Genomic DNA, 21,543 nt, shown 5'->3' with positions numbered 1-21,543 from the left:
AGTGTTCAGAGCTCAATGAGGGAAATGGAAATTGGGTGTGCCTAATGTACATACTAACTGGTTAGCATAAAATGCCTGAATTATTAGTTCCATAGTTGACTTGAATACTCATGACTTGTATCTTCCTGTGTGTTATAACTTACTGTCATATGTAAGAATGAAAAGTTGTCATAAACACCACTACAAGGCAAGTGTTTTAAACCTAGGTTCATGGATCTTCTCAGATTTCATGCCTGGCTATTAGGCTGTCCAATAAGCTCCCTGAAATGTTTGCAAACTAGAGTGTGTGTGTTGGGCAGGGAGACAGGGGGAGCAGGTATGTACATTTTCTGGAGAAGAAATTTTCATCTGAGATTCACAAAGGGTCCCATGACACACAAAATGTTTGAGGCTGTTCCTTACAGGACTAGAACTATACAAGATCTAGATATGAAATAATAAAATATTTGGTAGAGTACATGTAGACAAGCAAACAGTTATCTATAGCATTATAAGGAGATACTATTTGACACTTGTTCAGAAACCCTGGAATCAGGAGTTTACACTGAATTTGTTTCTAAATATTGTCCAGGGGATGGAGGAGTTTCTTGAACTGTTGACAGGTTAAAAAACAAACAAAATACAACAACAAAAGAAACCAAAAACAAAGCTGTGTTTTGTTTTTATTGTCGTAGGTATTATGGAAAATAAGCCACATTCAACTTTTAAGCTTTACCTAACAATTAATAATAATGCCTGTTTGGGATTATGCTTAGGTTAAGCAGAAATAATTTGTGCCAGCAGCTCGTGTAGTCATATTAAAAGAAAAGACATGTGAATAAATACTCCTTCAGATTACTTGTTTTTGTTTGTTTCCTATTATGGAAGCATCCTTTAAAGCAGCGATTGTCAATTGGTATGCCGCAGGAATTTTTAAAACATGCAATATCTGACTATTTAGTCGGGCCCTGACCTCTTTGCCCGTAGATTGTCAAATAAAAAAATGACTAGGTGTCAGTATGATTGAGTCAAAATTATACCTTTTTTTTTGGTCAGAATCAGCAAAAAAAGATTTTTTTGGTGTGTGGCAGAATTTTAGTAATTAGTTTATATGTGCCATGAGGTGGAAAAGAATGAAAATCACTGCTTAAAAGTTCTAGGACACAATGACCACTAAGAATTGGTCCCTGCCTCTTCCGTGCTTATGGTTTCATGGGAGGGATAGATCCACAGATGGATAAATCATGTTTATATAAAGTTATAAGGGGAGACGGAATGTAGCAGTTACCCAGTGAAAGCAAAAGTAAGGTTAAGCTAATTGCAGGCAGCAGTGAGTGAGTGAGGGGAGGGCGATGACTGGTAGAGGAAGACAGTAAAAGGCTCACGCCAGAGCCTTTCAAGGATCATAAATAAGTTTAGAACCATAGGCATTATCAGTATATTTTTGAAATTATTTCATTGCCTTATGATAAACTGTACTTTTCCTCTGCTTCCATTTTTTCATCTTGAGAAAATTTTGTCTATCCTGCTTGTGAATAACAACTACTTCATGGGATAGGGTAATATTACAAACTTAAATAACAATGTTGACCTAATAATTAACAAGAATTTAGAACTAACTTCCCTCCCTCTGCCCAAAACTTTCCAGAAAAAACTAAAAATTGCACATTCTTGAACCCTTTTTAGCGCAACCCTACAGCTAGTCTGTTCTTTGTGAATCTCATGCATTTTTTTCCCCTTGGTAGATTCATAAAAAAGGGGAGAGTTTATCTTTGCCCAGGTTGTCTTCTGTGACCAATAAGGGCAGTGCCACTGTGGTCCCAAAGCAAAGTGGCAGTCACGTTGAATTTTTTTTATTTCCCCGGAGTGTTTCTGGGTTGACCCAAAGCAATTTGTAGACACAGCTCTGCACAAAGTAATATCTGGGAGAAGAAACTGTGGAGGGAGGAAAACAGTTTAAGCTGCCATCTACTCGGATTGAAAGCTCAGAGGTTGCTTTCTGGTTTCTTTCAGCTAATAGCCTCAGAATGGCTTCTGAGCAAAGATAGGTGTCAGCAGGCTTTGGGAGGTGTTTTCTTGCAGGCAGAGCAGAGCCTACCTCCTACTATGGAAGGTAAAACATTTCAGGTGCTCTGTTAGCCATCCTCACAGCTGAAGACTTCCTAGTCTTTATGTAGGCCAACAAAATAGAGCTAAGTACTCAGAAATAGACCTACTCAGTATGTCAGAAGGGCAAGCATTTCAGCTGGGGGGAAGGATGGACACTAGTAAATAGTACTGGGTGGATAGTTGGTTATTCTTATGCTAAAAGTGAAATTGGATTCACCTATCTCATGTGCAGAAGTCAATCTGAAAAACAGAAAAAGACAACTTTTATTTTGGGGTAGAATGGGATTTCTTATTGAGTCACAGTTCAGACTATAAGAAAAAAGAGTGATAATATCGCTCAGTTAAAATTAAAAACATCTGTTTGTCAAAAGATATCCTAAAGAAAATGAAAAGTCAATCTAGAAAGTGAGAGAAGATATTTGTAACACATATATCCAACAAATGATTATGATCCAGCTTATACCAACCAGTAAGTGCAAACTAAAAGTCTAATTTAAAACCAAAAAAATCCCCACCACAGCCTAAAGGTCTCAGTTTTCTTAGATGAGACTGAAACCATGATCTGATTCACATAATATTTGCCTTGTCCCACACTCTTCCTTGCTCAGTGGGTTCCCACCAGACTTCTTTTTTCTTCCTTCATCACTACAGGGCTTTTACTGTTCGGGGCCTTTGCAACTGTTTTCTCTCATCTCATTCTCTTCTCCCAGCTCTCTGCAAGGTGCTCTCGTTTTTATCCTTCAGGTCTCAATTCAAAACTTATTTCCCAGAGTGGCTGTCTCTGTTGATTCTTGTGAATGAATGATTGCTTACCTCTCATGGTAAGACCTCCCAAGTTAGGAAAGGTCCTGATGGTGCAGCCAGGACACCACTGGACTGGATGGTAAGGACTTGTGCTCTCTTCTTGCTGATAGAATCTCCCACGGCTTTATCTTGTGCCTCACATCGATTGGTGTTGGCCTATAAAATTCTGCACCCAATTCCAATGTGGTGTGTGGTTTTCCTATACTACCAAGCAGTTCTCTGACACCATCTGGGTATCCTACAATTCAACTCAATTCTGACTCTGTTTATCTGGAGATAGCATTAGATCCCACAGGTTAAGGGCTCAGCCCTTCAAAACAGCTCCCCACCCCCACTTCAGATGCCAGTTGGAAGTTGAGGTGGTCATCTGTGCTGCCAACAACCCCTTCCTTTGGTTTGATTAATATGCTGGAGCAGCTCACCCAACTCGGGAACATTTTACTAATCAGATTGCCTGTTTATTACAAAAGGATATAATTCTGGAACAGGCAGATGGAAGAGATGCATAGGACAAGGTACGGGGCAAGGGCACAGAGCTTCCATGCCCTCTCTTGTTGTGCCACTCTCCCCAAATCTCCACATGACACCAACCTGGAAGCTTTCCAAACTCTGCCCTTTTGGGTTTTTATGGAGGCTTTATTACATAGGCATGTTTGATTAAATCGTTGGCCATTGGTGACTGGACTCAATTTCCAGCCCCTCTCCCCTTCCCTTACTTCTGGGGATAGAACTGGAAGTTCTAATCCTCTAATCACGTGGTTGGTTCTAGCAACCAGACCCCATTCTTCAGTGTTTTCCCAAAGACACCTCATTTACCTAACAAAAGATGTCTACTGCTCTCTTCTCATAAGTCACAGTATACAGCCCGGTTCAGTGTTCTTCAGATTGCAAGTCTGAAGTGTGCAAGTGTGCAGTGGAATCAATTTAGTGAGCCATAGTCAACATTTTTTATTAAAGAATAGAAGAGAATGAAAGTATTAGAAGGTGCTGCACATAAAATTTAGATTTCTAAACTTGTTTCATTTACATGTGTATTTTATGCAGATACACGCATGCACCACACAAGCCGTGGCTGAAATGTTGGAAAACAGCTCATCTAGATGTCATCTGAGATTCATTCTATTTCTCAAGTTCTTAGGTCAAGTACTGGATTATTGAAGAACCTAAAGTGGATATAGGTCTTTTAAATGAAGCTTTATTTCTTTTAAGTACTCTGAAGTCACTAAAGAAAGTCTTTCTGAGCATGATCCCTTAGCTTGGTGACTAAATGACTAAGACACAAAATGAAGCATCGATTTCAGTAGGATAATGTTTGAAAAAAAAATCCTTAAGCAGTTTAAACAGGCCTCCAGGAAATTGTATTTTTAGTATTAATTTGCCTAGAAATATTTTTTCCAGTAAACTGGACAAATTCAGAAAAATTTTTAATAGGATCTTCAGTGGGAAAGTTAATTTAGTCAGGTTTTTCTGGATTTTCCCCACTTCTTGCTGTTATTTCTTTGTGAGTTAAACTGCAAGTTAAGACAGTGAACTCCTTGGCACAGGACTTGGGGGATTTGCTTGCTTAGCATGTTAACTGTCTTTCCCTTGAAGACCAGTCCAGGAATCTGTGGTTTTTGTGTGAGAAATAGCCTTGCAGTGATAATCTCTTTTGGTTTGCTCTAAATACAGGTCTTTCCCTTGGTAAATCCCCTGTTTTAAGTCATCAGGAATGAGTTGCAGATAAGCTCAGGTTGAAAAAATTCTTCTTCTGTTCTTTTTATTCTTGGTTCTTTCCATGGATTCACTTAACTTTTAGCTTTTGCTAGAGATAGGTATTAAAAGCAAGAACTCTCAACCTTTTGGCTAGAAGGGCACATCTTATTTTCTCCATCCCCACAAGTACAGGGGAGTAGAAAGAAGAATAAAAGACACACTGTGTGCTCATCATCTAGACTTAACAGTTGATAGTTTCACTGTTGCTTGATATCTGTATCTGTATACAGACACACAAACATACATACACTTTCTTGTTTATGCTGAACTTCTTGAAGGTAAGAGACAGTTATGGTGACATTTCCCCCCTTAACACATCAGTGTGCGTCTTCCATGAACAGGGGTATTTTCCTCTCTTTATAAGCATGATACAATGAACACATCCATATATCCATTGTATAAGTTCATACTCAGATTTCTCCAAGTGCACACAAATGTCCTTGGTGGCTCTTTTTTCTTCATAGCAGTTTTCCCCCAATCTCGGACTCACGTTCAAAAATGCCTTTGTCATCCTGTCTTTCTAGTCTGTAACGTAAAACAGTCCCCAAACCATTTTACTTTATGACTTTGGCATTTTGAAGACTGCAGACCAGTCTTGTGGGAATGTCCCACAATCTGGATTTTTCTGATTGTTTTCTCATGTAGATTCAGATTAAATATTTTTAGTGAAAATACTACCCACGTGATGTGTATTTCCAGTTGTATCACATTATTGGTGAAGCTATACTTTGCCACTGTAAATTACCTGTTCCCCAACAACTTTTTACTCAGGAGTTATAGAATCTGTTGATTCTCTTAATACATTAAGAGCAGTGAAGTGTGGTATGTTTTAAATTCTTTTTTCTTTTAAATGGACGTTATTCTGTAAAGAAGAGCTTTTCGTATTCCTCCTCCCTCTGTGTATGTGTGTGTGTGTGTGTGTGAATATGGACTTCTGGACACCGCTTTCCAAAATAGAAGCCACCATTATTGATTGTTTATTATTTGCCAAGCACTGTGCTAAGGGCTTTATATATACACAATCTCATATAATTCTCCCAACATTCTTGGAGAAGATTTTATAACTGTTCCCACTTTTTACACAAAAAAACTGAGGCCTGGAAACTTAAGTAACTGGCTCTTGCTCATGTAAATGATAAGGATTCCAGCCAGGTAACTCTGATGCAACTTCCTGTGATTCCTGAGTGCCATCCAGGATCTTCTTTCTCAGACTCCACCCAACCCCCAGTGTCCTTACTAAACGGCACTTCTCAGTCCCAGGAGGTGACTATCAGCCTGGTCCTGGGCCCTGCCCTGTGCTTGTTGCTGTGTTTCAGAGTCTGTTGCCTTCTCTTTCCTGGCTCCTCTCCAGCCTCTCACTTCTCTCCTAGCTTGGTGTCTCCTGGTTGGATCAAGGCACATATACAAGCTCAGTGCACCCAACTTGGCCTGCTGGTTGGAAGATTGTTGTGGAGTTGGGAGTCACTCTCTAGGTTTTGGCCCTAAAATGCCCCACAGCTTCATCTTTTTTCTTGGTGTACCACGGACCCCACTCCTAGAAACTTAAAAAATGTGTTATTATCTGTTACAGTTATTATTCCTTATGATGCTTAAATTGTCTCAAGTGTTGCCAGTGAAGACCCCATTCTATTTTGCTCGTCCTATTTGTCACCTCATTAGTCTACATAGCTTTCTTGCTCACTTATTTAAAAAAATTAATTTACTTATTTATTTTTTGAGGATTCTTCTGTTGATAGTGTAGAAGAAATGAAAGGTGGTGGAAAGAAAACCTCTGCCTGGTTTCTCAGTTTTGGTTACATAGCATGTATTTTATTTAAATATTTAATTGGTCTATGCCCTCCTCTTTGATTCTTTGGCTTGATAGTTTTGTTTGTTTTTTTTCCTTCTGAAGTCAACATTTTTTAAACTACTGAATTATAATTATCTGGAGTGGTGATTTATCTTAAATTATTTTAGTAACAAATCAGTGTTGAACTGTGTACTCTTATCCATTTTCTTTCCTTCCAGTCTTTTTTTCTTAGTGTGAGTGTGATTGTAGGATAAAGTAATAAACCTTTGCAGGTTAATTGCTCTTGTAATTAACATAGATGAGGCAGAAGCAGAGATCAGAGGACAACTTAAAGCTGTTGGGAATGGTGAGGAAGCTTTTCTATGTTGTAGAGCAATTGACATTGCTCTAAGTTCCTTGAACAATATCCACGGAAATCTAACTCCTTTTCCAAGGAGTCTGCTTTGACTTTTTCCTCTGTTGATGAGAAGACTTGATAGAGATTTTTAAAAATATTGAATTCTTAAATTTTTTTGAAATTTGATAAATTAAAGCCATTTATTTAAAATAGAGGAAAGGGTGAAGCTCAGGTTAGCTGTTGGTGACATTTGTGTTCTTATTTAAAGATTGCCTCTAATACATTGGTTTTATTGACTAATTAGGAGTCATCAATTATAAGTACATCTACCACTCTACTGCTAAGATAGTTTCTAAGGTAGAAACTTACAAAGAAGCTTAAAAATGACCTTTAAATATAGAAAGTGGTCTGTTTTATGGATGTAAACATTTTAAAACCTACTACAGTATTTCAGTATATTTATCTTAATTTATGTCATATACCTTTTGGTGATTTATTTAATCTTATTTTAATCTTACAGTTTTATCTGATAAAAATTTTTCTTTTCTATAGGATTCCCTACTGAGTGTGCTTTTCGTTTGTTTGATATTTTGTATTATAATGGATGATTTGTAAAATGGGTTTGTGGTAACCTGCTCTCAATTTTTTTTCTCACCTAAGCTCAAGGAGTATTCTATGAAACAATTAGACTGTGTGGATGTTGCCATTCATAAAATCTTGGAAAGGGCTTTGTAATTTTTGTATGATAACAAGTGAAAAATCAGAACCTCTCTAAATGCGGTGTGGCATCCTGGAATATATTAGTGGAAAAACTAGGGAAATCTGAATAAAGTCTATAATTTGATTAATAGTAATGTACTTATGTTAATTTTTTAGTTTTGAAAAAATCTGGTTATATAAGATGATAACATTAGTGGAAGATGGGTAAAGGGCATATAGGAACTCTTCATATTTAGTAGAAGTTTAATTCATCAAACGCTTTAAATACATATTCATATGACTGTAATGGTCCTCTAGGTGCCAGGGGTGCAAAGAGGCGTGAGACTGGTCTCTTCATTCCAGTCTTGCAATCTCATTGGCAAGTTAGGTCTTCTTATTCATAAAAAGATGAATAACTGTACTTGTACAAGGCAGCCTGTGCCAGTGAATGATACCGGGAGTCCTGTAAGATAGCAGGCATTTGGAGTGTATGGAGAAGTCTTTGTAGAACAGGTAAAACATGAGCTGAGCTGGGATGGGTGAGTGCAACTTAACTCAGATAAGTAATGGAGAGATTGTTCTAACAGACAGGAGATGACATAAATTTTGAAAATGAAATTTCCTATAGTGATGCAGGATTGGAATGGAAATGAGCTAATGGAGATTTGTGGTAATCAAAGTATGGGGTGAGAAGGGTTTGACTAGTATGCTGGCAGTAGAAATAAAAGGAATTATTTGAGAATTGACAGGAGTCTGTGCTTACGATAGAGGAGCACAGAAGAAAAACGAATTGATGGCGACTGATATATATCTTGACCCAGTGGAGGTTACTTAGGGGATTTGTTTTAAACATTTTTATTTTCAGGAAATGTGGACTGCCAAGTAGAACTGTCTGGCAATCAGTTAGACCAGGGATACTGAGCACGGGAGAGGAGCAAAAGGTTTAGGACTCTTCTTTAGTGAGCAAGAGAAGAAAAAGCCAAGAAGGAAATCTAAGGGACGCAGTCAGAGAGGTGAAGAGCTGCCTTGGTGATGGCAGTGCTCCTGAGGCAGTTGGAGAAGAGTGTCAGCAGGGAGGACATGCTGTCTGTGGCTGCAGACTTGTCAGAAAGAAGCTGAAAATCTCAAAATAATTGCTGTCTGAATGGTCATCAGGTTCATGACAATGGTGGACCTGGAAGCTAGATTATGGGGGATTAGAGAGAAAGGAGAGTGTGTGTGTACCCAGAAGCAGGTTGCTGAGAACTGGAGACAGTAAATCTTTTAAAAGAAGTTTGGCTGTGCAAAGACAAGGAGATATATATATATATATATATATATACACACACACACACACACACACACACACACACACACACACACACACACAGGGCTGTAGCTCAAGAGGGCAAAAGAAGGTTATTTTAATTAAATTAAAAAACATTTATCAAGTGCCAATTAATGTGCAAGGCACTGTGTTAGGGGCAGTGGAGGACACAAAAAGGGAAAATACAGAGTGTTTTCCTCCTGAAAAAATGCTACTTCAGGCTCCTTTGGCATTGGGTAGGCAAATCGCCTTAAGTGAAATGTTAGGGACCCAGGTATTAAGCTTGCAAGCAGAAAGACACAGTCAGTGACAGAACAACTGAAGATGGGGGAGAGAGCAGTGAAACAAGAAGGGGAAAAAGATGAAGTTGCTTGTGCAGGTGAGGGAAGGTGACCCTTCGTGGGAAGGGACCCTTCGTGTAGGTACAGGGGGAGAAGAGGGTAAGGTGTGGTGTTAGAGCACAGGTGAGGGTCCCAGGCAGTCTTCACTGTGAATGGCGTGTGCAGCACATGAGGGGTGTATTTTCTGCCTTTGAAAAGTTCCTGGTCAGATGGAAAAATGGGGCTGTTGGTGCTTATGTTTTGTCCTATAGGAGAAAAATAAAAGGGAAACACCTGCATCTCTGAAGGTATTGCTTTTGACTGAGGGTGGTTGTTTTTAGTGTCTGAAGAAATAGAATTATATTTTTAAATTGCTCAGGTATTATATGAATTCCTCAGTCAGTGCTTTTTAGTCAACTAGGGTTTGTTTCAGTTGTAGGTTCTCACGGAGCTTGAGAGTCTAGGAAAGGTGATCAGAGAGACATATATGCAGGCTCTTAATAAATGCTTGCCAATTGAACTCTGATCTGAGATAGAAAGTAGCTGCGTGCCCAACCTTACATACTAAGTATTAGGGGATTTAGAGGAGAAAGAGAATTGGAGCAATTTTCTGGCAATTTCAGTTGAACAAGGTCTTAAAATAAATTTACCATATATTTACCTGAAGGCCTTGTTTTCTTTATAGACATTATTTTCAACACATTTAGAAAATGTGCTTGTGTGTTCATATTTTTTGGTCACAACTGAATAACAGTACATAAAGAATTATGAATGTGATTTTGGTCACACAAACGAAGAAATGCATTATTTTGAGCTAGGCAGCTAGGTAACGCTTTGATAGGACTTGGGCGTGGGCATTGCTGGGTGGAGAATCTGGATCATGGCACTGATTTTTCCATTTTATGTATGTCACCTTGTCTTAAAAGTGTTAGTACTTTATGACAACATTTTAAGTGCACGTAGCCAGAATATAGATGCAGGTCAGTTGGAGAAAAGAGCTAGTAATTACTGCTATGCTTTGACTTTTATAGTCTGAAACAGGAAGACCATGTAGAGGGGAAGAGGAAGGAAATAAAAGTAATTTGGGGAGCAGAAATTTTTTTTCACTTTTTTCCCTTTGAAGTACTTCCTTTAAAAATAAAAGTATTTCAGGATCCTTCTTATCAGTAAAAGGGAGCAGAATTTTCTACCCCACACATGTTGAATAAGCTATTTTGTGAAATCCTGCTTAGAAAATTACAGACGAGACTATTGGGCTATCATAGGATGGGCCTGACAGGTGATTTATCTCAAGGCATTAATTAAAATATAATCACTACACAAGTTAGAGAATTTCTCAGCACTTGTTCTCATAGAACATTGTTAAGCAGGGTAGGGTCTCAAGTTGAAGGGATTTTTGTTGAGGGACATATGAACTGGACATCCTCCTGTCATCTCCCCCCCCCCTCCCCTGGAAGAGCAGCAAGTCCTGCCCACAGCCAAGCCTGATGCAGCCTCAGTCTAGATGTGGCCTCTGCTGAGGTCAAGCACTCCCATTCCAGCCTCTCCAGGGCTTTCTCCATGTGTTGCCAGTGTGCTGGTAAAAATGACTTTAAACTCTTGTCAGCACAGTTACTGGTGCATGCCTCACAGTCCCACTCAGATAAACCTGTCACAACACGGAGGCGGCTGCCGGAGAAGAGTACAAGGGCAGGCCTCTAGCTTTTCATTCGAGCATCACTAAACGTGCACAGAGTGCCCAATTATTTCAGCATTATTGAGCAAGCCTACAGGAGGACCCAAGCCTTGCTACATTAGATTTTCTTTAGTAATTTGCTCAAGTACCGCTGAGGACACTTAAAGGGGCTTAAAACGGTGGCTGCAACCAGTTTCCTTCTCTGGGTTGTTAATTCAGGTTTTCTCTTTCAAATTAACTCTCACTGCATGCTGTGCAGCAGTTCTGGGAGAACTGTTTAACACTAATTTTCTCAATTTTCAGCTTTTTTTTGTTCAACATAACTGCTTTAACAGTTAGTCACGTATATGTTTTGATTAGAAATGCATGATAGTACAGCCTTATGTTTTGGAGAATAAAATATAGATGCTTTATTAAAGAAAGATGAATTTTAGCTATTAAAAGTTACTTAGATAATTTCACTATTTAAGAATTGTTATTTACAGTGCATTGTCAAACTCCCAAATCTAAGTAAAAAGGACAACATTTCTCCATTACACATCTCCCTCTCTCCTCTCTCCTCTCTCTCTCTCTCTTTCCATAGATAGATGATGAGAGAGAGAGAGAGATGATAGATAGATAGATGATAGATAGATGATAGATAGATAGATAGATAGATAGATAGATAGATAGATAGATAGATAGATAGATAGATGATAGATAGATGATAGATAGATAGATAGATAGATAGATAGATAGATAGATAGATGATAGATAGATAGATGATAGATAGATAGATAGATAGATAGATAGATAGATGATAGATAGATAGATAGATAGATAGATAGATAGATAGATAGATAGATAGATATAAATCTTTCCTTCATTGGTGCTGGGTTTACCATGATCTCGTTGTATGTCTTTTCTCTCCTTTTCTTTGAGTTCATATATATGGAACAAGTTCAATATCTTTGTCTCATTTCTCACAGCAGCAACAACTCCAGGCCCAGCATTTATCACATGGACATGGTCTGCCTGTGCCTCTGACCCCACACCCTTCAGGGATACAGCCTCCTGCCATTCCACCCATTGGTAGCAGTGCGAGCCTCCTGGCCCTCTCCAGTGCCCTCGGAGGTCAGTCCCACCTTCCAATTAAAGATGAGAAGAAGCACCATGACAATGATCACCAAAGAGGTGAGTGACTGTTTTGGGATGTCAACCTGATATTACCTACCTGCTGCTGCTGCCATTGTTTATTCTGTCTCTCTCTCTGGATTTAGTTTTATCATTGACTAAACAAAGAATTTTTGCTGGAAGGTAAATTAATTATTGGAAGCAGTCTTTTGCCAGATGATACCCTAGTGATTGGCAAGAGGTGAAGGCCTAGGGAGGGGCAGGGAATGGGGAGGAGGAGGGTCAATGGGGAAAAAAGGGTGACATCTGTAATACTTTCAACAGTAAACATACATTAAAAAAAAAAAAAGTTGATGCACTCCTCAAGGGCAAGGGGTTCTATTTCCTGGTTATTGCCTTTCATCCCTTGCTCCTACCTCCTGTGTTCCCCGAGTGTAAATCAGTAATGAAATCCCACAGTGCTCTGTGTTTAAAATAGTGAGTATCCTTAATAGCTAATTTTGACCAAATCTGTTTTGGGGAAAGACTTACTGATAAAGGTTTACTTTATAGTTTGATAGAATCAATTATTATTTATATATCACATCAGCCTATATAGTGCAGTAATAATCTCACAAGTAACAAAACAATTTTGTTAGTCTTAGTAATTGAGAAAATACAGCCCAAATTAGTGAAACCTGTTGCCTTAACTACCTCTCTCACCCAGTCTGATTACAAGCACGATATTAACTTATTTTTTCCTATAAGAACACAATTGTTATGCTCCTTCAAGGTTGGTTTCCTCCCTCCACTAAAGTAGATGATGGTGTAGGGACCCTTTGATGTGACTCTATGTTTGTATGGTACTTACTAATAATTTTTATTAGCTAATGGCAGAAAAGCAAATGAAAAGGTCTCTCCCAGCATTCTTTTGTGGGAATTTACTTAGCACATGGGTGGTTCATTGCTTGAAAGGGTGTGGCTCATAATTAAAACCTCTTATCTACTCCTGTTGCAGTATCATTACCATGAATTATAATCCTGGGTAAATGATATTTATTACATGAAATAAATTTCCCATCTCTGATGTTGGAAGCACTATAATATTTGTCATCCAGTTATCTTAAAGCTATGGTTCAGAGTTAAGGCATAATTATAAACACTTTTATAAGTGGGGACGTTGATAAGGAGTATGAATAGGAATATCCAGCTTTGCTTTCTGAAATTGTGTCAAAAGTAGATTGGCACTTAGTGAATCTGGTCGAGTAGGATTGATAATTAACTTTACAGCAAAGGTGATATCTGTGCCATTATTTAGCAGTAATCAAGTTTGATAAATGTATGATTTTATGTAAACTAACTAGAACTTTTATTTTTTCCTTCTTCCCACCACTTGATCTGCCTGTGTTGTTGCTGTTTTGCCTGTAGACAGAGACTCCATCAAGGTAGGACTCAAATTCACAGGCGAAGGAATAGCTTTAAGGGGCTCAGAGTGATCTGAGTATATTGAGTAATGGATTCTCCAAGATTTAGAGACTGATTTGATGGGCCTTACCAAATAGTGGTTAACTGCATTTTTGGATTACTTTCAGTTGTGTGGTTGGGATTTTTGAAAATATTGGTCCCATTTCTCTATCAGAATTAGATTTGTAGACCAACATTGAGTTATAAGATCTGGCTTGCATTGCTCATTTTATTATGTCCTGCCATGTGAAAAAAATAAACTGGTTTCTTCAGGCTTTGGATATAAGATAAATAATAAGGAAAGGAAGTAAATAAATTAGTGTATAAGGAAATACACATTAGTCTGGTATTTTGGGAAATAATTTTATCCTACAAAATTATCAAAACATTGTTTAAAAGCGTTTTTTTTTTCACCAGAGATAATTTTTAAAAAATTCAGTAACATCTTGGTTTCCAGAGTAGCAAGTTATTCTCCTTAAGTTTTGCATTTGTTGTATCTGCTTTTTGTATCTCTTTATAGACAAGTTTTCAGGAAAGAGGAAAAGTATTTAGGGCCTAATGACTTGGATATGCTTGTATAACACCAGAATGGGATACACTAAGGATGCCTGAATTTATATAGTAAGCAAATAAGAAAAACAGGCTACTATGGCAGGAAATGAGTAAAATATGATGAAAATTGCTTGATCACTTTTGAGCCAGGCACAATGTAAATATGCTACTGATTGTGCGTAATTGTATTGTGTATGCGATTGTGTTTGTGTAGACTAGGAAGGAAAGGACAGTTCTCAAGCACTGGCCAAAGTACAGATGCTGTCAGTTCCTTTTCTTGTATTTCACAATTGAATGTTCTGGAGCACAGTCAGTGAGATCCCTTGCAGTTTTTAATGAAGTTGTGTATGAAGACTAAAATCTTCCTTTGGACCACCTGTGCTGTCACTTTGAATGCCTCTTTATTCCTGTCCTTTTACAATCAAAGGGAAGTAGGGTTTTTTCCAAAGCCCTTAAATAAGGGAAAATAAAAATTACAGTGGTACCTCGGTTTTCGAACAACTCCGTTGATGAACATTTCGGTTTACGAATGCCATAAACCCAGAAGGAAATGCTTCGGTTTTTGAACATGCCTCGGAAGTGGAACATGCCGCACGTCTCCTGCTGAGGGCAAGACCCTGAGGCTCAGCTGTCGGCTGTTGATCCCTTGGTTTTCGAACGTTTCAGAACTCGAATGGTCTTCCAGAACGGAGTACATTCGAAAACCCAGGTACCACTGTAATCCATTTTACCCTTCAAGAATCTTTGTCATTTGAAAGGGCATCTGCACACACATAGAAATGTCAGCATTTACAATTGGAACTACACACATTGAATTATTTAATGCATTTACAGTTGTGTATTTTGTTGTATAATATGCATATCAATACCTAGATTAAAAAGCATTTTTAGAGTGTAGTAAGTGTTCCACCCATGTGTACTTAGGAACTCGTAAGTAAATGCATTGACCAGGATTAGCTGATAGGAGCCATTGGAAAGCCTGTCTAGTTATTCTGAGGCCATAATATAAACATTCCCTGCCTTTTGATAAATACATACCTTCAGGCAGGCCAGTGAACTAAACAAAAGCCTCCTCCCCTGCCCCACTCCCAGAAGACTGCAACTATTTACACTCCAGTGCATACTTTTGTGTCAATTACATTTTATAGTCCCTCACACCAGAGGTGGGTATATTTTGAAATCATCTGTAATCATTCAGTATGAGTTTGGGAGTGAGTTTCTACATAGCTGGAAGCCAGGGGCAAAACAAAAAGGAAATCGAGGTGGACGATTTTGGCTTGATTTACTGTGGGAGGTAACTATAAAGTGATTGGGGGTACCATTCTCAAATTCCAAGTTGTGTGGTCTCACGTTTGGGGCTCTCCAGTGGCTTTGCGAGGTGAAATAGTTCGCCGATTTCCGTAACTGTGTTCTGTGATGCTCCGAGAAGCAGTTAGCTGCTTGTTCCATTGATCTTCCTCACCCTCCTGTAAGTGGTTCCTGGTTAAGAGGGGCTTTTTATGATTGTCTGCTGTGTGACTTGAGATGGTTTTTATCAGCCAGAGCGTGCCGGTTGCCTGCAGCTGGAGTCAGGCTTGTATGAAATAATTTATTCATGCAGGATAATGCTCCTTAACATTTAACAGGTAATGAACGTGACATAAATTTCCTTCTTGCTTTTAATTTTTCCCTTTCCTCTTCTAATGTGCAAACAGGCAGCTCTGGCACTCTAAATAATAAGTAATTTTTGGCCATCTGTCAAAAGGAAATTTCAATACAAATTTAAATTAATGGTGCCTGAAATTTTTTATAGCTTTCCTAAAAGCCTCTAATGTGCAGAAAATTCTGAATCTGCTGGTAGTAATTAGTGTTGCATGTAATGAGGATGTGGGCAGTGTTATACAGTCCCAGTGTAACATTTTGATATGGTAGCAAAATTTTGATTTATACAAGGTTGTGGATAGGTTTAATTGTGAAAGACTCTTTAAAATATTTTCTTGACGTTTCAGATTATTAAACAGAGCAGATTTCAGAATAGCTCATAATATATAAATTTAAACTTAATGTAAAGATCCAGGTAATTAAAGTGCTTTACGTTTAGGTGTCAAGTAAAATGAAAGAAATTCTCCTGTTAAAGTGTCAGGCTTTTTACTCTTTTTTCCTTTCTCTCCCTGGAAGTTCAATGGACACTAAACCACCTTCTATTGGCTTTATTGATCTTGTTTTCTGTATCTCCAGTAGCCAAGTTCATTCCTAAGTCTGTTATTTGCAGACCTGTATCTGAAGTTATGGTGGAGAATGTAAATATGGACCTAAAGGAGTGGGCACTGTAGGAGCCCAAGAATCAACTTATTTGGTGATGAGAAACCAGAATGGTGTGTGTTCTAGGGCTGTTGACACCTGCTTGTCACTTGGCTATCCAGTGACTCTGTGTGCCCAACAGTAAGCCCCAGATTTGAGGGCTGAAAATGGCAAGAAACAGACCATGATCTGCTCTCATGCTAAGTGGTAGGGTGGAAAGCTCAAAGTTCTAAAAGGCTTCCAAATAGGTTCCCACTTCTCTTTTCTGGGTGGGAGTTTTCTCACTGTCTTCTAGAGTGTTTAGAATCATTTCTCTCATCCCATGAAAAGACATAAGTGAAACCAAGGAAATGTGTTCTGAGGTGATGGGACTTTCCCCTGCCCATCACTACTACTGAGGGCTGAGAGGTACAAGTCGGTTGGGGATAAAATGGTGGCAGAGAGGACATTCCTACATGCTAACAGTTGCTTCCCAATTGCTTCCCAGTTGCTTGAGGTCCCAGTTCATGAAAAGGAGTCATTAGTGTCCTCACATCACTGTCAGTTTTCACCTGAGTGGCTGGAATGAGGGTCATGAGTCAGAGCTGTGAAGGACAAATTGCCTAAAACTTGGTAGGAATTTGAGGCTGAGAAATTAGTCTAATTACCACCCCCCAAAATGTCTGCACAGTTCTAATACTTTCTAGCAAAATATAGGCCCCAAAATCAAGACCAGCTTGAATATAAAGAGCAAAATTCACTATCACCAGCTATTGATTACCTGCAGGGCTTCTCCGAACTCGATAGTATTTTGCTTGCTTTGCTACCTCCTAAGTCCTTTATATGTGTCTACATGGTCCTCCTGAACGCAGCAACCTCAAGTCAGGTCTGCGAGGGATTTGCAATGTTTTATTTGTAAAATATAGCGTAAGTACACCTTTTACCTCTAAGTGGTATTAATTTTTGTTATTTCATTGGAGTGTCTTCCCCAAAATGCTGCATTGTCATCAAAGAGTATGATCATTTTTACTGACTTGTACATTGCCAAATTTATCTCCAGAAACACTGTACCATTTTAAAATGCCACATGCAACGTTTATGTTTCTACACAATCCACCAATATTGAACGTCATAGTTTTTGCAATTTTCGCTAGTGTAAGTATGAATGGTGTACTTTAAAAATATATATATACAGGGTGGGCAAAAGTAGGTTTACTGTTGTCTGTATGGAAAATAATACAATAATTAATAAATAACAATACAAGAATAAACTCCACATTTCACATACTCACGACAGTAAACCTGTTTTTGCCCCACCCTGTATATAGCTGTTTTTCAAGCTGAATGCTTTTCTGTGAGTGTGTGTGTTAAGCTTTTTTTCCCTCCTATGTGAATTCTTTGTTTCTGTTTAAGAGTTTTCATGTTCCATTCATTGCTTGTCCTAAGGCAATGCCTGTTTGCTCAGCCCCAGCTGTATTTTGGTGTATATTCTATGTAGATGAGTAAATCATCATGCATTGCTTTTCTTCTTGTGTCTTCAGTTACTCTCTTTTGGCAATAAAGGTTTATTAGTGGGGAATTAGACTAGCGTTTTTGTGTTCAAATTGGAGTGTATGATTGAGACCAACAAAGAACTTTGGCTCTCCTTAGTTGGGTGTTACAGGTGAAAGTGAGTTTTTAGCCTGAATTAACAGAATGATTACTTCTGTTTGCCTCTTCACTTTGTAGATCAAGACTTAATGGTCAGGGTTGTGTAGTCCAGGATTGTGTGTGACCTGTGAGACTTGGTCTACCTACCCCCATTTTTCCTGTCTCAAAGGACTATCTGTCTGAGAAAGAGGTGCCTTTAATATGTTTAACCCCTTCGCATGTACTGTGTGGGAGAATTCCAGAGGAGAAACTACTTGAGGAAAGGGGGGCGAGTAGGAGAGGGATAACCATGTGGGTAGAACTAAGTGTAGATTTTGTATATACATGCTGGTAATGAACAATTTAATGAAGTTTACCAATAGTTAAGGGAGTAAAATATCTAGAAATGTATGCCGATCTTCAATAAACAATTCTTTTTGCACCCTTTAACCTTTAAAACACAGACTGTGATGTGTTTGAAATTCCAGCTCCACTTTCCGAACATAAGTATTGCTTGAGATATGCTTTTAAAGTACATTTTTAAGCAGTGTTTTAAAAATATTTTAAATAAAATTATTTCCTTATAGGTGATGTCCCTGATGCCCATTTCCCACAGAGTAAAGTTTCTCCCACTAAATTTTTAGCTCCTTGAGGCAAGAATCAATCTTTTTTGTGGAACTGCATAGAAGGACAAATCAAGGTTTAGTCTGAGAAGGGAATTGTAAAAAAAATTAGGAAAATCCTGACTGCTAGAAATCATCCCCCCCCCCCCCCCCGGGAAGCTGTGTGTCTGGGCAAGTCACTCAGCTTCCGGGATCTCAAAGCTGCTATTCTAGGCATTTTTTCAGGCATTTGGAATGTAGATGTTTTCTTACGTTATTCAATCCCATCCTAGAAATGAATTTTACAATAAAAATCTTATGCCATAGGGTATGTTTCAGCAATAAAGTTGGCCTTACTATTAGCCAAATAAAACAGTGGTAATTATATTTCATTTTGGGATAGTTTAATGTTTTCAGTTATGCCTTTTAAGCATTTAATGTTTAACTCCTTCAGTTTTCCAAAATGAGATGGTAATTTAAAGTTAAATGTTTCCACACTACTGTTGCTTTTTAATTGTTTGTTGAGGCATTTGTTTCTACCATGTATTTTATTATTTAGAGTTATCTTATCAAAGGGCAATCAGGAAGTTTTATTCTATTGGTTTATGATGCAGTACTTTGTTCAGTATTAATTGATACCTGCCTCTGGGCATGTAAGCTTTGTGAAATGTAACAGGTGCTTTAATTCCGGAAAATATGGTGTAATTGTTTGTTTATGGAACAGATGAATAAATATCTTTAGGGCATAGCTGGTCCGGAAGTGGTGAGCATGAATGGCTTAATGATGTGATTGGGGGAGACGAGCTTGTTTGTTGCACCCTCCTACACCAGTTGCCAAAGCAGAGCAAATATTAATTAACAGGGGCGGGCTGGTTGTGGGGTCTGCTTTTTCCAGTTGATTTTTGGCAAGAGAAGTTTAATTATTTTCCTCCATAAACAAGCCCTCTTAGTTACAAGAAACGTTTTCATCCTGATGTCTAATGTCTTTAATTTTCTTAATTAGAATGCATTTCATCTCTTGCAAAAATACTACACCGTAAAGTTTCTATATAACTGGCTCTGGATTTCACATTTGCTTCTCAAAATATAGATAATTCTTCCAAAAGAATTATTCTAAAGAATTGTTCACCTTTTCTGTATTCTTATACTAACACAATCCCATGACCCGCTCTGGAAAAATCATAAAATCACCCAGGGGAAACTTATTACTCTTACTCTTTGCATTCTTGAATCATTTCTGCTGCGAAAGCTACCTCTATCCAACTTCCATATTTTGTTCCACAGTAGTTTAAATCAGATATATTCTGGGTTAAATACTCTATACGAAGGGGCCACTACTAACAAGGGTTATAATTTTGGACATGATGAGGAGTTATATCTAATTATTACCATGGCAACTGCCTTGGGACAGGATTGAACAGAATTCCCGCTTCATGAAAGGGGACTAGAAAGAAGTTTGCTGAGTAATACTTTCTGTATAATTCTTTTAAATAAGCTTGCTCTTAATAAATGGAAGTAATAAAATCATATTTCAAGATTAAGTAATGCTGGTTAGATATGGTAAATCAAAACTTTAAACCTCAGAATTGATCTAAATGTTGAAAAAAATATGACTTTAAATTGATCAGATTCATTATTCAGAACCAACCCATGTATTTCTGTATGTAATACATTATACAGCTTTAAAAAGCATTTTAAACTTCAAGTGCTAGTATTATAACTTTAACTTGTGTTTATGTGTGATAGTTGTAATTGGTAGCCAACTTCCCCCTGCCCTAGGTTCTATGATGCCTCCAGTTTTGCTTCCCAAGAAACAGGAAAACTACAACACATGTACACATGCATGTAACCCACTCATGCGCAGTCTGCCTTTCTTCCCTCACACTGTTTGATACTCCAGCCCCTCTTCAGCCACGGCACGTTCATGAAAAGCTTTCTCTTTCCTGCCCCTCACCACCTTCTCCTTGACTGAATTGCAGGCAGCAAGGTGGACGTTAAAATGGCTTAAGTACTGTAAGTGAACTTTCTAAGATACAGTGATTAGGTGAGTTTGAGGATTCTTTTTCATGGAAATGACTCATTAATTAATTGTATCACATCCTAAGGATTCTTGAACTATTTTCCCAAAATCAGTATTTTTCAAGTTGCTGAATGTTCAAATGTAAGGATTGAGGAGGTGGGGGAGATAAGCAGGTTAGTGATGCCGCCCAATGAGAGAAGTCATATAATTCCACCTCATTTTTATTTATTCTTCCTTGTGATCATTTCAATTATTCTAGAAAATTTTGAGTATTCCATTCACTTATCTTTCTTTAAACTTCTGTTTTCTTGAGCGACATTTGGCCTTTTGAACAACAAAATAAAATTGGAAATGCTAATGTTTTGAGCCAACTAAAGGAAGAAAATAAAAATGTCACCATGGTAACAAAGCTGCTTTCTAGATGGTTTCCTAAGATATGCCTGAACTAGAAGCAGATGTCTGATTTGAGAATCTTGCCTCCTTCAATGTAAACAAATAACTTCTGGGCAGGTGTTGGAAATAATATGGAAATCCTATTAAGGGGCCCTGGGTTCCTGTCAGTCAGGAAGCCCGTTCCACAAAAGGGCTGGTTGTCACATAAAGGAGCAGAGTAAATTCTCATTAGGCTTGAGCTTTTCCCAGGAAATGATTGTCTCGGTGTGTTCTTTCTCCTGTGAATCTTAATGTGAGCTGTTGCTTCTACTGATCTGTTCACTGGTTTCATTTTTCTCCTCTTCATTCCAGATCCTCCCTCGCCCTGCCAGCCTGTGTTCTCCCCCTCAGCCGCCCCTTCCCTTTAGATTAACACTTGATCTGTGCTTCTGCTCTGAGAGCTGTGACATTGGTGATTTTAACCTCCCACCCTGAGTGGGGGAGTCACTCTTCATCCCTGGGCCTTTTGGACAAAGAACCAGGCTGCTGAGGCCGAGTGCTGAGAGCTGTTTGGAACTGGCACAGCGAGCAGCAGCCGCAGTCCTGAATACTGTTCTGTGTGCATTTACTTGGAGATATGTTTTTAGGAATTAAGCAGAAACTATAAAAGCATGGAGAGAGAGCTTTTTATGAACTTTTAAAACCTGCATAGTTGTCCAGTAAGCCTCTGAAACTTCACTGTCCAGTACGGTAGCCACCAGCCACATGAAACCATTTAAA

At 38.4% G+C, this 21,543-nt stretch overlaps 1 protein-coding gene across 4 annotated transcripts in view; it reads left to right on the top strand.

Annotated features, from left to right (window-relative positions):
- Positions 1-21,543, top strand: part of TLE4 (TLE family member 4, transcriptional corepressor) — a 135,825-nt gene that overhangs the window by 56,067 nt on the left and 58,215 nt on the right. For 2 of the 4 annotated variants that reach the window (XM_081151134.1, XM_081151136.1), the window contains exons 7-8: positions 11,745-11,946; positions 13,294-13,310. In XM_081151134.1, coding sequence (XP_081007260.1) covers positions 11,745-11,946; positions 13,294-13,310 — 219 coding nt within the window. Of the gene's footprint in view, positions 1-11,741; positions 11,947-13,293; positions 13,311-21,543 lie in introns of all 4 variants that reach the window. The other 2 variants (XM_081151133.1, XM_081151135.1) reach the window with 1 other exon arrangement.

This window comes from Miniopterus schreibersii (genome assembly GCF_964146895.1).
Source record: "Miniopterus schreibersii genome assembly, chromosome: 11".
Classification (NCBI taxonomy): Eukaryota; Metazoa; Chordata; class Mammalia; order Chiroptera; family Miniopteridae; genus Miniopterus; species Miniopterus schreibersii.
Note: the sequence above shows the minus strand (reverse complement) of the source record. Positions and strands in the feature narration are given on the sequence as shown.